We start from the raw sequence: 19043 nt of genomic DNA, 5'->3' as shown, positions 1-19043 counted from the left end.
TTTTCTCTCTCCTCCCTCTCTTTCTCCCTTTCTGTTTCTCTTTGTTTCTGTTTCTGTCTCTTTACTTTCTCTCTAACAAACACTCACACATGTGTGAATGTACACACGCATATACACATACACACACAACTACGTGTGTCCATCCTGAGCCCTAGACTTCATCTCATACTGCACAACATACTCCACTCACTTTTCAGTTTGTACTAGGATTTTACCATGCCATATTGTCTGAGGTAGAAATTGCCATATTCTTAAATTTACCTGAGTAGCATGGTTTAATGTTGTTGCAACAGAGAAGTCACTGGAGATATCATATTTTAATTTCTGCTTAGTAAACAATCAATAGGAAACTTTTATCTGACTTACTTTGGTCCTTCTAGGATATATTATTTTATCATTAAGTGTTGGGCCACATGTCTAAGACAAAGAAACTTCTGTGCTCACAACGTTCATGGTTCTTTGTTCTTATTCTTTGAAAAATGTGATTTGAGCAATATTTCCTTTTCTTAGCTTCTAACATAACAGCAAAATCCCTTAAATCCCTTCAAAGACCAAAGCACAAATTTTATCCAGGTTTTGACCCCAGTTAAAAAGAATGTCAACAGATAGATAAACAACAATTGCATGCCTTTAAAATTGACACTTTCTAAATTTGTTAGTGTTGCAAACTTTTATTTTCTAGCACTGCATTATTACGTATTATATTCACATACCCGATTATGAAAAAGTTAGCATACCATGATTACATTCCCTGTAGCATTATTTCCAAACATAATGAGAGATCACATAAAATTTGACATCTTTATCAAAAACAATCATTACTTCATAATGTTAATCTGGCAAATCGTTGAGGTTTGCCCTTTTCAGCTTAAATGTTTATTTTGTCTATGCTTCTTTGTAGAGTAAGTTAATTTATAAAACTGCACAATGTAAAATAGGTAATAATATGTCAATGATTATATTTTTAAAATTAGAAAAATGCTGTAAACTATTAACTATTGTTCTGATATATTTGGTCTTTTTCATTTTTAAAATGACATATGTGAATGTATAATGAAGCAAATTATCTTTAACATATTAAATAAGTAGTTCAAGTATTTTGTGAATGTAAACCTTACTGTTCTTTTATTTACAACAACAATCAATAAATCAATGTTTAAGCCACAGATGAATGACTTTGTCTTCTTTACCTATTAAGAGTATTATGTGATAGAAAATTTGATTGCACATAGGAAATTGTTTGCAAAATGCTTTTGCTCTCTGAACACTCTCACATCCCTGTCCCTCCACTTCCAATCCCCTGAGCTTCCCCTTAAAAGTGTGTTGTTGCATCCATAATATCTTCCAATCATTCTTGACTTATTTCCTTCTGTGTAGATTATGCACAGATCCAAGAACTATCTCTAAGTTCATAAGGTTTATTCTAAACAGACTAACCTGATGCGGCTACAGCTCTTAGTAGTCACTTTCATTTGGTGAAGGGGATGTATAAAAATAAGACATGGGAAAGAAATCTCATTAGATGTGGTTTTTATCTTCTGCAGCTTTCTTCACTTTACTACAGATAATGAATAAAGCTAAGAAATGTTTGAATAGTATTCAATTGAATCATAAAACTGAACATTGTAAAGCAAAGCAAACAATGAACATCACAGAATTTACCTAGTGAAAATGAAATGTGATTCTTTCACTAACTGTATATCTGGAGTTCACTGAGGCACTTGGTTTTTCTTGGGAACACCCGTTTGAGTCATTAATGTACGACAGGAATCTCAGTTACCCTCTGTTAGAAATATATTCGAGTGTGCTCCTGCTAGCAGGTAACAGAAGTTAACCTCTTTTAGGAGATGCTCTGTTCATTTGAAGTAGTAAGTTCAGCATTCTTTATTTGCCAAATAGAATAAATTGCTCACTAAATAGCATTCTATGAAATCATTATTTTTGCTTTATAAAACACTTGCTGACTTAAAACTAGAAAAAGTTTCTAGAATCAGTCATGCTTATGTGACTAATAATGTGAATTTTCTATCCAAGGTAGAGATGGAGAAATATGTTCGATGGTTATGTTGGACTCTTAAAAGATTATTTGGTATTGTTTATCATTAATTATTTGAAGTGTAGTTTATATTGTAAATTCCTACATGTGTTCCTATAAGGAGAGACATAATACATTACAGACTGTACACAAAGAAACAATTGGAGACTGAATCATGAAGCATTCTTGGTCACAACTTGTGGGTATAAGAGAAACCAGGCATGGAAAGAACAGGTAAATGTATGGTTATCAACAACTCACTTTGAGTCAAATTTAAACATTCATTTCACATAACTTTTACTTCTAAGAACTAGGCATTATAATTAAGCTTAAATGTATGCCATCATTAGTTAACAAGTAATTCAAACATTTTAATAAATGGTTTGGATTTATTGTCAAGTTAATGTTTAAGAGAACTGCTTTGATTCCATCATCTTGAGAAGTATATATTGAAAGTTTTATAAATGCCTTTGACTTATACTTTAACAGGAATTTTTAAGTATTTGAAATAATTTTTGAATTTTTAAGGAAGTTAATAATGTGCAAATAGTATTTCCTCCAGACTGAACACTCATATATTCTTTTTCAGATCCTTTATATTTTTAACTAATTGTGATGTACAGAAAGTTATGAGTTTTCACTCTAGAAGAAGGAAGTGATCGAGCTACACAATGCTTGCAAAAATTAACCCACTGGAACATGTTGAGAGTGAACACCTTGAAGACCTTCCTTATTCATCACTCTTTACAGATGACCACCTAGTATTCCCAAGGGCAACAGACTGTAAAGAACAACAGTAGCAGAGATGATCAAAGGATGTGTGCCACCCATATTCTCCATCATTCAATTGTTTTTCTCTCAAAAAATATTTTTCTAAATGGTTTCAAAAGCATATTTGCTAAGTATTGATAGATTCTTTTTAAATTTCATACTTTTGAGAAATATATATATTAGATATGTTTCTGCATGCACAGTGCTGGTTTAGAAAATTAAAGTAAGTTACACTAATTGGCCCCACTTTCTGAAACATCCTTTTGCATGGCTCTTTGTTTCTGTGGAAGCCAGGCTACGAAAATTATTTCCTTTCCTCAAAGCCTTAAGAAATGAAGGGCACAGACTCAGCCTGGCATGGGACTGCAGAGAGACTGACCATTCAGAGCAAATGTACTTATACTTACTTGAATACACAATGAAGGTTTTAACTAGTTAGATACAGGGCCCAAGACGCTCCCATAATGATATTATTTGTCTTTTCAAAGAACAAGTAAAGGTATTTAATAGAAATCCCTGCACCAAGTTCCTTTGTAATTGCCAGAACAGAAAATATATACAAAATGAGGTTGGGTCATGAAGCATTTTACATTTACATCTAAATTTTCATCTTTGAACATCTCTATTAAGGCAGCAGATTTCAATTGTGACCATTCTTCTAGTTAAAAAAAATATGAATTCTTTAAGGATGAGAAACATTTGTAAATAGTGGGCCCTTTAAATATTCTTGAACTTTATTTTAAAACTTATAAGGAGAAATAATAATTGCTTTATATAACTAGTAATACCATTTTAGCATTTGATGAAGATGTTAATTTATGGTTGGTTAGCAGTTTATGGCTGTCATTAGTTTTTTAGTTTGGTCCACATTAGAAATCTATTTTTCTTTTTTCTTTTAACCTGCCACAATTATACAAAGATATGGTTATGTTTTATCGAAAATGTATCATTCTGCTATAGCATTTCAAATTATTCACAGATCATAGTTCTTATATGTGCATATATGAATTTAAAAATACAGCAATAAAGTGCTTGAAACAGATCATAAATTTGCTTCATATTTTATGACACCTCTGAATCAGGTTGAGAAGACAAGGGCAACTATGGTCTTTGGGAAAGAATTAACTCTTTCTCACGCTGGGAAGCAGAGTGATACCCCATTGTCCATAATCTGAGCCAACTCTCCACCAAAGCTTCCTGGAGGTTTGGACTTGTAAGGCAGGCGTGTCCAGAACGCATGGGGTTGGGGGTCACTGAAGATCCTCTTTCTTTGTGCGGGCTCACCCTTTCCCTTCTAAAGCCCTCTGGGCTCTAGTTCTGTATTGCCTGAATTCAAGAACATTAGAGAACGGGGGGGAGCAGGGGGGTCAGACACAGCCAGGCTCATGCACACCCATTCCAAGGTACCTCATGACTTTGCAACAGCCCGGAAAAGTCTCCTGGATCCTATTCAGATGCGCGATTTACACAAGCAATGTAAGGATGGTAGAATTGAACCCAAATCCACCCCCAGGAACCTTGCACCCTTGCCAGCGAGAGTTCGGTGGGGTTTTTCAACTGGGGCCCCCTTGCAGAATTCTGGGGTTTGGCTGGGCTGTTTTCTTTCCCCTGGAAGCCTGGGAGCTTTGGGTAGATCTATCCTGCCTGCCTGGGAGGGTGCCGGGGACCCCCTGCCGCCCCGATTCTCAGGACAGCTCCCTCCTCCGGAAGAGTTGGAGGCCGAGGGGGCGGGGGGCTGGAAACTTGGAAGTCAACCGCAATTGCACCGTGCGAGAAGCCGGGGGGAAGGGGCGATCTGGGTGGGGTCCCCCCCTCCCCGCGCCTTGGAGACATCCGCCCTGGGCTTGTCTACCTAGAACCCGGGCTAGGTGGGTGGGCTGGAGGATCGCCCACCGGACCCCTGTACCTCCCCGGGGGCCCGCGCAAACCCTGAGCCCGAACTTGGGGCAGAAGAGGCTCGGGGACCCCCACTCCCTGCCCAGCGTGCAGACCCCCAGTCAACTCGAGATCTGATCGGGTCCAGCGAAAAAAGGCTCCTCCTGCAAGTGGGGGGTGGTGGTTGCACTGGAGAGCGAGCCGAAGCCGGGGTCTCCGGCTGGTCCCCCCTGCTGCTGCCGTGTCCAGTGTAAATCACCCTGAAGCTCACTGGCCTGGCCGAGCCCGGGCCGAGCGCACAGGAGAGGCGCCCCGAGATTGTGTCCACACAACCACGATTGGTGAACGTGTGAACGGATGGAAAGTGGCTTGGCACGGGCAGAATTCAGTCTGACCTGCGTTTATAATTAAAAGAAAACTTCTTTATGCTTCTTGTGTGGCTTAATTGTGTACGGAGGCACTCTTGGGCAGTCAGCCCCCCCCCCCCCCCGCCGCAGCCTGCACCCCCAAGCACGTGTTTACTCAAGGGCTTGCCTAAGGAGCCCAGGCTGCCCGGGATCCGTTACCTCCCGCCCTCTGTGGGTCCGGGAACATTTGCAGATCTCGGATCGCGTTCTCAGTCCCTTGCTCCGCTGGGCAGAGCCGCCACAGTTGTGCTGCCAGCCAGGGAAAGCGAACTCTCCTCATTATTTTTCAGTCTGGGGAGTGTAGTATCCTTTTTCCTAGTGGTAATTAGTTACCATAGCATCTAATACGTAAATGTGCCCAGAGCACACCATTAACAGTTAAACGGAGGGTTCAATTTAACACATGATTATATCTTTCATAAGTCATTACATTGGAAAAGTCAATGCCGTTCATCCTAGAGCCATCGTGGGGTCGGGGGGCCTATAGCAAGGGTCAGCTCTTGGGTGGGAGACCAGAGAGGGTGAATGAAGCACCAGGGATTCCGTGAGCCTGGGTTCTCTATTGTGAGTGATTGGAGGGAGAAAATTTCCAGAACACAAGGTTTTCGAGCAGGTGTGCAACCGCAGAGAGTAGAGGGAGCAGACACACACACACACACACACACACACACACACACACACATAGGGAAAGGATAGACGGGGTTTCTAGAGAAGTTTTTCAAGGTGATCATTGACGACTAGTCATCAGCTGAGGCTTCTGTCCATGTCCAGCGTATCAAACGAGCCATAGGATGTGCATGAGAATCGAAAGGCAAGCGGGACTCGGCATTGGCTTGGCCTCACCTGCTCTCTAAGCTCTGGCATCCCCGAAGTGGGTTGGAATGTTGAGGCACCTGAGAAGCTCCTGAGGTAGGCACGGCAGGTGCCAGAACCCAGCCAGGCCAGGCCCTTCTACCCTGGCCCGGCCTCAAGCCCTGAAGTCTTCCTGGTTGAGGCTGTCTGCTCTTCTCCAGGACAATGTGGCTGAGTACAGGAAACTTCTGGTCCTGAAGCTAGCCTATCCTGACCACCAGGGCTTCTGAGGGCTGCCCAGTGCCACACAGTGGTGTGTGCTGCCCTCCCACACTAGGGAGAGATTCAAGGCTAAGACTTTAGAGGAAAAGTGACTAAGGGGGTTGTTGGTAAGGAAAGAGGGTTCTCGCCACTCGTCGCTTTCCTTCTTCAAGCATTGCTGGTGAAGAAACTTTGCAAAGGTTAGAGGAAGGCATGCAACATCAAAGCCAAAGGTATTTCTCCTGTGCTTCAGATTCTCGTGCTATTCTTAAAATCGCAAGCAGACCCGCTTTGGGTTCTGGTCTGTTTATTCTGAAATGACTAAAATAAAATAACCCCTGGGTACAGTTGAGTTCATGATGCCTGTTCACCTGACTTTTTAACGTATTCTCCTGGCCTCTTCCTGTCCCACCCCTATCCAGGACATGTTCGTTCAGGAAGAGGCTTGGAGGCTGAGGAGAAGGCCGAGTGGGTGGGGAGGTGAGCATTTCTTTATTCTTGAAGTTTGGGATTTGTTACTCTGTCCAATCTCCAAGAAGAGTTGCACAGCACAGAGGTAATAGGAGAAGTATTCCAAGGTAGTTTTCTTAATAAGGAGACATTTTTTTTAGCAGTAAATCTCGCAACAAATGTGTCCCCCCACAATGTTTATATGCGGAAAGAAAAAAAAAAAAGATCCTGCCGGTGGCTGTGGTTAATTCCTAATCAGAATGATGGACAGCAGGGCCAGAACAATACAAACTAATGGCTGTGTTGCTGATCACTTTACCCCTTGATTAAAGACACCCAATTATGGTGCAGAACAGTGTCGTAATTATGTTTCTTAATCACATCCAGGAGGTTTAATTGCCTTAACGATGTGTTTCATTAAATGAATTTAGGTATTATAGTCGACAGTTTTCATACACAGTTGTTTTCAAATTAACATAATATTAGACATCGTCATGGAAATTGTTTTAATAATCATAATTAGAAGCACCCAGGCTTTGTCTGGTAGATGCTGAGAGACTGTTCTCCCTCTGCCCGGGGGCTGCCCTGATCTCTTTCCCTCTCTCTACCCCCACTCCTAGATTGAGAGGGCTCCAGCTTCAAGGCCTTTTGCTGTTATGTTTTCTGAAAAGTTACAGGTTCTGATGAATCTCCTTTGATGCCAAGTGGAGCAGAAAATATCCTCCCTCGCCCCCCACTAAGTCTGATGGCATTTAGGGATATCTTTATGAGCTGAAGTTATACAGACAAAAGTGCATTCAGCATACTGAGTACAGAGGAAACACTCTACCTTCTTTACCAACACATCACCAACGCTATGCCCATCTCTAAAGCCTCTACAACAACACAAACCACATCTACCTCTAAGGATAACAGAGAACTCCAAATCCAAGTGTATACATCATTCTGACAGACTCCATGCCCAACCCAATCTGCACATCTACAAACCTCCCTAACAAGCAATACCCACAGTAAGCACTGGGAACTTCTAGGAACATTATTCAAATGCCTGTCATTGAACTTAGCTGATTTTTGACATGCAATCTTAGACATCCACAATAAAGCTAGTGTTCTAAGACGCAAATCTGTCTCTTTTCCCTGGTCTTCAAGTATTTGAATATAGAAATTTTGATGAAAACAATTAAGAAACTTTACCCACTTTGGCAGGCCCTGGAAGACTTATCTAAATCACACAAGTAGAAAAGAACTCCAGAGACAGCAAGGCTCTGGAAGGCCCCGACAGAGCTGGGAGCTCTGGATCCCTTCTGCAGGCCTCCACTGACTCCAGTCACCTCTCTTTCCAAGCCTGGCTCGGTTGTAGACCTTTTAACAAGTAAACAAGTGAACGAGGAGGACTGCTTCAATAGAGCACCTTGCCCTGCCTTTTCTGAAACTCCTTTCTTTCTTGTTACCTCTCAACAAAGAGTAACACAGAAAAGAGGTGATTGCTCTTTCCACAAAGCACAGCATAATAAAAATGTTTGATCAAAATATTTTAATAAAGATTCTTTCTGACATAGATACACATACAAATGGTCGTACATAGCTGTCATAGTCTGATTGGCCTATTTAATATATATATGTATATATCATTCTTTACACATCCAAAACCCACCAATAGATCCATCATAACTTCCAACTCACCATCCAACCTGACAAAACTGAATTTGTATTATCTGCAGGGAATGGAAAATAGCAGGACTTCATTTGTTTTTTGTTTTTTTTAAAAAAAGGTTTTCTGGATTGTTTTTAATAGGATGGAAAGGCAGACAAACAGCCATGCAAACTAAAACTGAAAGCTCACTTTGGGTAAATAGCTTCTTGCTCTTCCTTAGCTTTATTTTATTTCTTTTAAAATTTTATTTTTTTTTAGAAAAATAACAAAGAATTTCACACCATAAGCAAATCAAACCAGTCTTTTAACTTAAATAATTCTCCACAGTTAAAATAACTTATATATGTACATATATATTAAAAGCAATTAAATTAGAACCTTTACAAATGCACAGCACAGCCTGGGGAAAAAAAATATTTGCTTAGCTCATTCTTCGTTAGGATCTATTGCTGTGATGTTTTACACTTTTGGAATGCAAAGAAGTCCCTTTCCAAAATACAGATCAATTCATTCATCAATTAAGAATACACCTTTCCTGAAATTTTTGGACTGAAGCAATTTATTAAAGCTCAATTTAAATACAGGGATGATGCAACTGAAAAATATCCAGGTGATCTTTCCAAAACCTAAGCAGCTCAGATACATCAATATTTGTCTTCCTATTTGTTGGTAAATAAACCTTTAAACACTTGGCACGCAGTATAAGTTAATCTATAAAACAGAATTTTAGAGGCATTAAAAAAAATAACAAAACAACAACCAACCCTGCACATAAGACCCAATGACCTTAACACATGATAAATACTGTGGATGCGGAAGGCTCCTCGAAGAAGAACAAATAAATACAATGGATCGTCCATACATCATCGCAGAGTATAAAGTAACAAGGTGCACATAAATAGCTCTAAATGCAATTCTTTCCGCCACAGTCGGTCCGTGGTTTTTTCCTATCACTCTCGCCCCAAACTTTGCGCGTCTTCCCAGGAAGAAAGTTCGGAGACAATAAAAAATACCAGTCTTCCATAGCCGCGGGGCTCTGTCTGCGCCCCTCCTCCCCGTGCCCCCGCCGGAAAAAGTCTACATTTCAAGTGTTTCTCCTGGCTCAGAATCACGACTCGCTCTTTCTGATTTGTCGGAGGGAGGGTTCGAGGCCCGCCCGGGGCCCCGGGCTCCTGGGGTTCCCCCCCCCCCGCCCCCAGCAGCCCCTCGCGGGGTGGCTGGCCGTGCAGTCCTTCTCCCATTTGCTTTTCCACCTTGGAGGAAGGCAGACTTGTTGGCTCCCCGGGCGGTCTGGGCTGCCATCCGAGGTGTCACTTGGCTGAGGGGACCCCCCCCCAAAAAAAAAACCGCCACCCCGAACTCTGCTCCCCTCCCTCCCCACCCCGAGGGCCGAGCTGCCGGCGGGGGCCGAGGCCAGGAGGTCCGAGGCTTCGCCCCGGAGGCGGCTTTCCCGTCCTCGCGCCCCGCTTTGTCCTGCCAGCGCGGACGATCCATCCATCCAGGGGGGGCACCCGAGTTGGGGAGGGGGGGCCGCGCCGGAGGCCGGGGCGCACGGCCCGGGGCGCGGGTTAAGGCTTCTCCGTGCACTGCTTGCAGAGGCTGGAGGAGACGCTGTTGAAGAGGGCGCACTTCTCCGGGCACGAGGCGGCCGGGGGCAGGCCGGCGCTGAACGGGTAGCCGGCCGCCTGCTCGTAGGCGCCGCCGAGCGCGGGGTGCAGGGCGGCGGCGGCGGCGGCGGCGGCGGCCGAGCTGGGCAGGGAGGCGGCCGACAGCGCCTGGCCCTGGTTGAGGTAGGCGACGAGGCGCCGCATCTCCTCCAGGGCCTGCGCCTGCATGAGGATGTAGTTCTTGGCGAGCAGCAGCGTGGCGATCTTGGAGAGCTTGCGCACCGAGGGGCTGTGCGCGTACGGGATGACGGCGCGCAGCTCGTCCAGCGCGTCGTTCAGGTCGTGCATCCGCCGCCGCTCGCGCGCGTTGATGTTCAGCCGCAGGGCCTTCTGCTCTTTGGACTTCTTGCTGCTGCCGCCGCTCCCGCCGCCGGCGCTGCCCCCGAGCCCGGCCCCCGGGGGCGCGCCCGCGCCGCCGCCGCCGCCGTGCAGGGGGGCGCCGGGGCAGCCCTCGGCCGCCGGGGCCCCGCCGCCGCTCCCCGCGCCCCCCGCCGCCCGCGCCTCGGCGCCCGCCGTCCCCCGCAGCGCCAGCTCCCCGCGGCCGTCGCTGTCGTCGTCGGGGCTCTGCTCGCCGCCGCTGCTCTCGGCCAGCGCCGCCGGGCCCCGGCCCGCGCCCTCGCCGTACTTGAGGCACAGGGCGGCCCCGGCGGCGGGCAGGCTGCTGAGGCCGGGCTCGGGGCCCCCCACGCCCGCCGAGCCCACCAGCAGCCCGGGGACACTCACCCCGCCGCCGCCGCCCGCGCCCCCGCCGCCGCCGCCGCCGCCTCCGCCGCCTCCCGGCGGCGGCAGCAGCAGCCCGGCCCCCTCGGGGTCAGCGGGATCGAAGCCGCCCAGGGGCGACGGCGCGGAGGGCGCCGGGCGCTCGCGGGGCGGCGGGGCCAGGGCCAGGTCCATGCCCGGGGCCGGGGCGCGGAACGCCGCCTCCAGGCGCTTGGCGGTGGCGGCTCCCAGGCTCTTGTGCAGGAAGAGGTCGTCTCCGCCCGCGGGGGCCGCGCCGAGGTGCAGCCCGCGCTCCATGGCGCGGGGCGCGGGGCGCGGGGCGCGGCCGGGCTCCGGAGCGGCGGCTGCTGCGCGCGCGGGTCCCGCGGCTGCCCGCAGCCCTTCGCCCCTGCCTGCCTTCCCGCCTCCTTTCTTCTTCTTCTTCGCCTTCCCCCGCGCTCGCCGCCGCCTCCTCTTCTTCTTCCTCGTCCCCAGCCGAGGGTGCCGGCGGCCGGGGCTCACCATGGGCCGGGGCCCCGCATGGTGGGAGGGTGGGCGCGCGGGGAGGGCCGCCGCCCGGAGCCCCGCGCCGCGCCGCGCCGCTCCGCGCCGGCTCGCTCGCTCGCTCGCTCCGCCGAGTCACCGCGCCGAGGCCCCCGGCCCCATCCAGCCGCCCGCGCCGCCGCCGCCCTCGCCGGGGAGCCCGTCCTTCACATGGCCGCCGCCGCCGAGCGGGGGATTATGAGCGCCGCTCGCCTGTGGGGACGGCGCGCTCCACCCAATCAGGTTAACGGCTTAATTAATGGGATTACAGCGGGAGCGCTCGGCGGCGGGCGCGCTCGGGCCGCGCGTCGGCGGAGCCGCCTTCCCCGGGTCTGCGGCCCGGCCGCCGCCGCGCGCGCCTTATAAGAGGCGCGGGCGCCGGGATCCCGCCCGCCATCTGCGGGCCCCGCTCAGCGCATATGTTTGCCAGGCGCCGGGGCCCGCGAGGAACCCAACAACTGCCTGCCGCTTGACGCGTGTGGCGACTCGCGCTCCGCCACGCGCGCGCTCGGAGCCCCGCTCGGAGCCGGCCGGGTGGGTGCGCGCGCCGCTCCCCCAGCAAATCCGACAGGGGCGGCCCGGCCCGCCCGGGGAGCCCCACCCACCGCACCCCTCCTCTCCCCACGCCCCGGCCCCCCTCCCCTCTCCCCCGCCCCGGCTGGATGCCAGGCTTGGGGCTGGAGATGGGACCGGGGAGGGCGAGGCGGGGGGGGGGGTGGGTGGGAGGGTCGAGGGCGGGGGGCAGCGCTGTCCCAGCTGGCTGTTGCCTCCCCCCCCCCCCGTTTCCTCTCCATGTTTCAGCTGGTAAGAGAGCAAAGCGATTCGTTCTCCTTCCCCCACCCCCTCCCACCCCTGCCCCTTCCCCACCCGGCGGAGAAAATGGAAATCAGAAAAAAAAAAAAAAAGAAGAAGAAGAAGAAGGAAAGTTGCTTGTGCACCACTTTTGATAGGAAGTCCGGGCTGGGATAGGGTTTCCCCCCCCCCCAAACACACCCCAGTTTCCCAAATAAATGGTTGTGAGACACACCGAATCCTGAACTAGAAGAAACTGGAGTCTCAAACTTTCCTACACATCCAGTGGATGGGGGAAGAGCCCCGAGTGAAATCCTTCCGCAGCTCAGTGGGGGCATCGGTGAGCTTGTGTTTAGGCAGAAACCAAACCCCCTCCGTGGGGATAATTTGGGGACACCCTGACCCGCCTGGCTTCCCTTCTGCTGGAGGGCTGAAGGGAAAAGGCTGTGGAAGCCAGCCGTCCTCTTCGGATGGAAGGGGGTCCATCCGTCGCGGTGGCCCCCGGTCTCTGAGAGCACATGGCCTTTTCCGCAGCTGCTTTCTTTCCCTCCTCACGATGGAAGTGACAACAACATTACCCGGCACCTGCCACCGTTCTCTCCTCCATGGCAGAATTACCGAAGGCCGCGCGGCTTGGTTGGGGTTTCTCTGGTTTCATTAAAAACCTTTTAATTGTGGCTTTCAGACTTGGCCCCAGGTGTTGGGCTCTTTTCATTACATTTCGCTCTAATGTGATGAAATTCTAATTCTCTCCTTACCATATGGTTAAATTTCCCCACTGAGAATTAGTTGAAAAAGGAGAAATAATCTATTAATCTCCGTAATAGATTCACAAATGAGGTTCGCCATAGAACCTGTTTTTGAATGGTAATATCCCAACAGTTGGGGCACCTCCTTTCACGAGGGAAGGGGGGGAGGCCGCCCCCCCACGTCTGCATCTTCACCTGGGGGGCTGGAAAAGGGACCCCGCTCCGTCTCTCCAAAAACAATGGCCTGAGATCCAACCTCCAGGGGACAGAAGGGAAAACACAACAACACCACCACCAACTTTGCGGCCACCGCGCCCTGCGGGGGCTCCTGGGCCTGCGTGGGGCTGGGGTTGGTCCTGGAGTCTCCCTGGCGACCCCAGGGCGGGGCGGCCCGCGCTCCCCCCATTTGCCCCTCTCTTTCTCCCCGAGTGCAGCAGCTGCTCCCCGCTCGCTGTCGGAAGCTCAGGGCGCCGGTGTTATTGTGACTTTCCTCCCCGATCCTCCTCCACGAAGGCGGGTTTCCTGCTATTCCAGGCTAAACTGGCCGAGTGTCCCACCATCGCCACATATCGTACGAGGGCAGCGCTGCCCCCCCTGGGCGGGAGACCCCGCGGCGCCCCAGTGCCGGGCTCGCTCTCTGGGGAGCCTGTCTCCGTGGTGGCCTGGAACTTTCCTTAGGCCCCGCGCGGGCGACTCGCAGGCGCCGGCGCGGCTAGGACCCCGGCCGGGCGGGCGGGGGGCTGCGCTCCGGGGCTGGGCTGGGGGGGAGCGCGAGGCCCCCTCCCGCCGTCCAGGCTCCGCGGAGCCCAGGCCCGCCCTCCCCCCCCCCCCCAGCGTTGGGTAACGCGGCCCCCCGACCCCTCGGCGCGGGCGCCTTTCCGGATCCGCCTCTGCGGTTCACCCGCGCGGACATCTGGAATCCACGCACTCGCCCGGCTCCCCCGAGCAGCGTGCGGGCGCCCTCCCCGCGACCCCGCACGCCCCCCGGGCTCCCCGGGCGGGGGGGGGGGCGTCTGCTGGCCCGGGCGCTGCCGCCCTGCTTTTGGGGTGGTTCGAGGGTCGATCGGGGCTCCCCGTGCTCCGGGGCCTCGCAGGCCCTTAGCCCCGCCATGCAGACCCCGCCGCGCGGTCCCCGGGGTGTCCGGGGCTGCTCCTCGCGTGGGGGGCCCTGCGGCCCGGTGGCGGGCGTGGCGGGGGGGGTGACCGGGCTGGGCACCCCGTGCCACGCCGGTGTCGGCTGGATCTGGGACGGGCGGAGGGAGCCCCCCGGCCCCCAGGAGACTCCCCCCCCCCCCGGGGAGGACTCCTTGGGGGACACCCCGACCTCCCCGGGAGCCCACGGGCCCCGCCGCGCCCTGGGGAAGCGCTGGGATCCCAGCCGGCCACGTGGAGCGGGCGCCCCGCAGGAGGCCGGGGGGGGGGCCTGGGCGCCCACCCGGGGCGCGGGGCTCACAGGCGACGCCGGCCCTCGGGCAGCCCTTGGGTTTCCTCTCCGAGGAAGGAGTGTGTCAGTGCGTTTCCATCGGTCTCTTCTAGAACATTCTTTTGAAACTATGGAAACAAAGTTTGGCCCACGTGGGCGCGTGCGCCTCGGCTGGGGAGCGGATGGACAGTGGGAATCTGCACCCCGAAGGGCGCGTCCCGCGAGCACCGGAGAGACCCCCGGGGGGGGAAGGGGGGCTCTGAGTGGGGGGGGGCAGAGCGAGTTCTGCGGGTCCCCTGGGGTGGGGGTGGGGCGCACAGGGCACCCAGCCACACCAGCCCTCTCCCCGCAGGGCCAGGCCGCGCTGGGCTGTGGGCCCCGCAGTCACTTTGACCTTGAGCTTGCGCTCGCCTAGCCCATCGCCCACCCCGGGGAGGGGGGACGGGGGGGGAGGAGGGGGCTCAGATCCCACGCGTGTCTGGGGGGAAGGGAGGGTGCGGAGCGCAGAGGCTAGCTGGAACTGGAACATTCCTGGCACCCCCCCCCCCATTCCCAACCCCAGAAATCCAAGGCTTGTCATTACCCCCACCCGCCCACATACTGGGCCACTCATTCCAGAGACTTCCACCCTGGCAAAGTGGGGAGCGGACGGGAGGGAAGCTTTGGGTGAAGGGCTTGCTTCTCTTCACCTGTGTGGGGACAAAGGCGGCCCAAGTGTGCGCCATCGAGAAGAGCAGCTCCCAGCTCCGACCAGTCACCACTTCTCTCGGTTTAAATAATCCTCTTAGTGCCCTGCCAAGGGCGCCCCCCGCCCCCCCGCCCGCCCCAGGGGGGCCCCCAGTCGGGGTGACTTTTGCAGCCGCGTGGTGTGGTTGGTGTGGCCCACGGATCACTTGAAGCCTGGTCACCTCGGCAGGAACCCCGCGATGCTGCAGACCCGGAGGGGGGGGGGAACCTTGCGCCCCCCCCCCCCACCTTTCTGCAGGTGGGGAGCTGAGCCTCTCCAGGGATCCCGACTTCCTAAGAGGTGGGGAGACGCTCGAGAAGACTGGGAAAGTGAAAGAAAAATGACTCCCAAAGAATAAAAGTTAAGATCCCCCCCCCCCCCCCCACTTCTCCAGCTTTCACCAAAGTGAATCCGCCACCAAGTTGAGGGATGCTGAGCTCTGTGATTAAAACCCATGGCGCCATCTCCTGGCAAGAACGAGAATATCAACGCCGACCATCAAGTGGGAGATGGAAACTTTATGTTTTACGCATTAAACATTATTTCAGGAACTTAAAAATATATATATATAACACACCACACGAGCATTTGGGATAATTAAGATCGTTCTACAGAATCGTGGTGGAAAATCGTTTGTAAATACAAGTTCTCATGTTATACTTAACAGATACAGATATAGTTATTATGTGGAGATTTTATGACTAATATTTAATTGATTAAAATCATATCACTTGCTAGAGGATATTAAATCACAGATTATCTGCTAAGTCAGAGTTTGAACTCTCTATTTGTCGCAAGATTACAAAACTTCGGTGCTTCTAAAAATTAGTAAACCAGAACAGAACCAATTCCTATTCAGACACATTAACTACCAAGACATTTCTCTTTAAGGTGTAAGTATTTTCAGGAAAAAAAATCTCCTTGTTATTTTCTGTGGATGAGATTTACCACAGCAGGTAGAAAGGAGAGCAATGTGAAACAATGCAGTCAAACAAATTCCCGTACTTGTCCATTGCACTTACTAATTAGCATTGGTAAGTAGGCTGTACACAACTTTTCTCAATAATCCTTCACTTACCTTAAGTACCCATCTGCTACCACACAAGGTTATAGAATGTCTCATTTGTATCATCAGAGGGTAGCTAAGTTTCCAAAATTCAGGGGCACATAATAGAATCGGGGATACATGATTTTTTTTTCCAAATTAAAATTTCTTTTTCGGAAGTGTGAACATTCAAAAAAGACTTACACCTTTTCTTTTTTCTTCCTGTTTATGTGGTGCTGAGGAATGGAACCCAGGGCTTCATGCATGCTAGGCAAGCACTCTACCATTAAGCCACATTCCCAGTCCTCCTTTTTCATAAATAAGATTGTGATTCAGTAAACTTAGGAATAAGTCAGGAAGTATTGCTCAGTGGTAGTTTCTCCTTAGCTATGAGATGCAGCACGCCAAATAAACAAAGAAAACCTTAGCAATTATTTCCCAATTAAAACATTGCTCATCTGTGACTGTATACTATGATTGTATTTCAAGCCAGCTGCCTGGAATACAAATAAAAGTAGATATGCTTTTTGTAGTGTACAAAATATTATGAATATCTTTCAAAATAGTAGATCAAACAGACAAATGTAAATGTCATTTCAGTTGAAAGATTAACTTTATTCGATTAATTAAAGTGAAAAATCTATTAAGCCAAATATTTGGACTCCTTTGCTCTGTCAACGTAAGAGCTCCCATTTGAAAGAAATTTGATTATATATAGGAGGAACTAGAAAAACAGATGGTGAGCTACAGAGCTTTTCACAGTTAAAATTTGAAATTTAACATGGATGAGTTTGACATCTCAAACATTTTTGATGAGGTCATTTGATCTATTTTAGTAACAGTATTGTTGTAGATCATTGTCTTAATGTATGCTTAGGAACCATTTCACTTGGCTGTTCTGTTCATCTATTTCACTGGGAACTACCAATTGAATTGCCCACTTAGCAAACATGGACACACACACATGCACATTTGTGCTATGATTTCTCAGTGTCCACAGAAAAGCAACAGCTGGTGGCATTGTGACAAGAGTGGCTGAAGATATAAATAGCATTCTCTGATGAAATGCCCCATCTCCATAATCTGAAAGGACTTTCGCAATGCCATTAGTAAACAGATCAAGTTGTATGTCTAAGGTAACACTGTGCTATGTGGAGAATGGAATACCATGTGACAGGGAGACGGGAAGTCAACTAATTTAAAGCAAACTTATTTAAACACGTCTGGGGTCATAGGTACCTGTAAATAGTAATAATTTATTTTAAAAAAGCACTCTTATCAGGGGCTAGAAGTTGAGATTTTACCAGAAATGGTGTTTTGTAGTCCACATACTTATTTCTTTTTTTGAATTGCTTCCCATCTTTTTAAGAATGAGACTCATGATGAAAAAGAAAGAAGAAAGGAAGGAAAGAAGGAAGTTCTGCAGAGAAATGAATATGTGAATTTGAGGCCAAGGAATGCATTTGTGTTACGTAGGATCTGTATAAAGTACTTGTCTCACAGAGTTAAAGCCTGTGTTTCCTTTCAAAAGAAGTTCATGAATTGTGATGTTCACTTATGGAAGGTCAATGTACGACGCTGTAAATTGTCTCACACGATATATGATAATGTAGTAGAAATAGAAGACCTGCAGCAGAGAATCTATGTAATATTCAGCATGCTCCTTGATCCTGTTTTTCGTTTCATTAGATAGTTTGTTAGTTGTTCAGAGCTGTTCATTTGAAATTAGACTCTTAGTGACTATACCCAAATCTACCTCTCTTGTTTGTCAGAAATAATCCTTTTGCCTACTGTGAAGTGCGCGTGCTCTTATTGCTGTCACAAATACACAAACTTGTTTCCAGTCTGTTATTATATAGTGGCCATAATGAGACTTAAGCACACTAACTGGCAGATAGAGAGTTGCCATGGAGTTTTGTAAAGTCTGTTTTTACTTACATCCTACCATGTGTTTCTCTCACAAAAGTCTATTATGTTTACAGATGTATGGAACATACTTTTCAGTTTAATAACATTTTAAGAAATAGATGATTATACAATTTTCCTCTCTTTCTTGTGATCATTGGAAATAAATCTTTACAGATAAAGATCTGTCACTAGTCCTAGCATGATGGTTATTTCTTCCCGTGTCTGGTTGCATTGGTGTTATTATTATTTCCATTGTTCATGGTCCATCAGACAGTTTTGAATTCAGTGGACAGTATTTACTTCAGAGAAGCCAATTCAAATTAATTTGATAATGAAAGATTTTTGGAAATGGTATATGTCATGGTCTAAATCTTGCCTATTACCAACCACTAATTTACTTACTTTTATCAAGGATGATAATCATGTTTGTCTGAATTTTTTAAACCCTTGGCTATAGATTGCTCCAGGTGTCATCATTCTGTAAGTTCTGATGAAAATTTCTATTTAGATTTTATTTTGTTATACTAGAACCAAAGTTAAATCAAGTCTAGGATTACAGTTATATTACATTATCTGAGGACTGGTAAATGCATTTAAAGGAAACTATAATATTACTCTTTATAGAGTTGTAGAGACTTAGAGAGAAAAGGCTTTCCCAAGCAAGGTAACATTCTAGTTGTCATAAAGGAAAAGATCGACATAAAGCAATAGCAGAGAATAAGAACACTAAAATTCTTGTTTTGCAAAGGAAAAAAATACAAAGTCAAAACAGTTTGTGAATGGCAGACTTGGCAAAAACAATTCATCAAACATACAAAGAGTTCCTACAAAACAATAAGAAGCTTTGTAATTAAAAAAAAACATAGGAAGATAATTTTCTCTGGCAGTTGACAGAAGAAATATTGATGTCCAAAAATTATTTAAAAATATACAGGGCCATTAATTTAAAAAAAGAAAATATAAAGTCAAGCAAGATTAAAAAAGGACAAATTAAAAAAAACAATAATATGCAGTATTGTAAGACAAATGGCTTATTCTGTATAAAAATTGGGATAAAGCTTTAGGCTTTAAAAGTGTAACATCCAATCATCTATTTTATAAAAATAAGGTTGATATGTGTGTAAGGATTTTATTGAAAGGCAGAAAAACAAAACAACATAAATGTTCTCAGGGAAGCAAATGGCTACAGAGATTACACAATACGCTGCTATAAAAGTAAGAGTAGTGGGGGTACAGGTGGCTCAT

General features: G+C 48.6%; 1 protein-coding gene across 1 annotated transcript; it reads right to left on the bottom strand.

The window, feature by feature from the left end:
- Positions 1-9813: 9813 nt before the first annotated feature.
- On the bottom strand, positions 9814-10951 carry Bhlhe22 (basic helix-loop-helix family member e22). The gene has a single exon (XM_048358387.1). The coding sequence runs from the start codon at positions 10927-10929 to the stop codon at positions 9814-9816; it is 1116 nt and encodes a 371-aa protein (XP_048214344.1). The 5' UTR covers positions 10930-10951.
- Positions 10952-19043: the final 8092 nt, after the last annotated feature.

This window comes from Perognathus longimembris, chromosome 12 (genome assembly GCF_023159225.1).
Source record: "Perognathus longimembris pacificus isolate PPM17 chromosome 12, ASM2315922v1, whole genome shotgun sequence".
Classification (NCBI taxonomy): domain Eukaryota; kingdom Metazoa; phylum Chordata; class Mammalia; order Rodentia; family Heteromyidae; genus Perognathus; species Perognathus longimembris.
Note: the sequence above shows the minus strand (reverse complement) of the source record. Positions and strands in the feature narration are given on the sequence as shown.

Excerpts from the sequence above, each read along its gene's own strand:
- Bhlhe22 (XM_048358387.1), bottom strand. The coding sequence starts at position 10,929 with ATGGAGCGCGGGCTGCACCTCGGCGCGGCCCCCGCGGGCGGAGACGAC.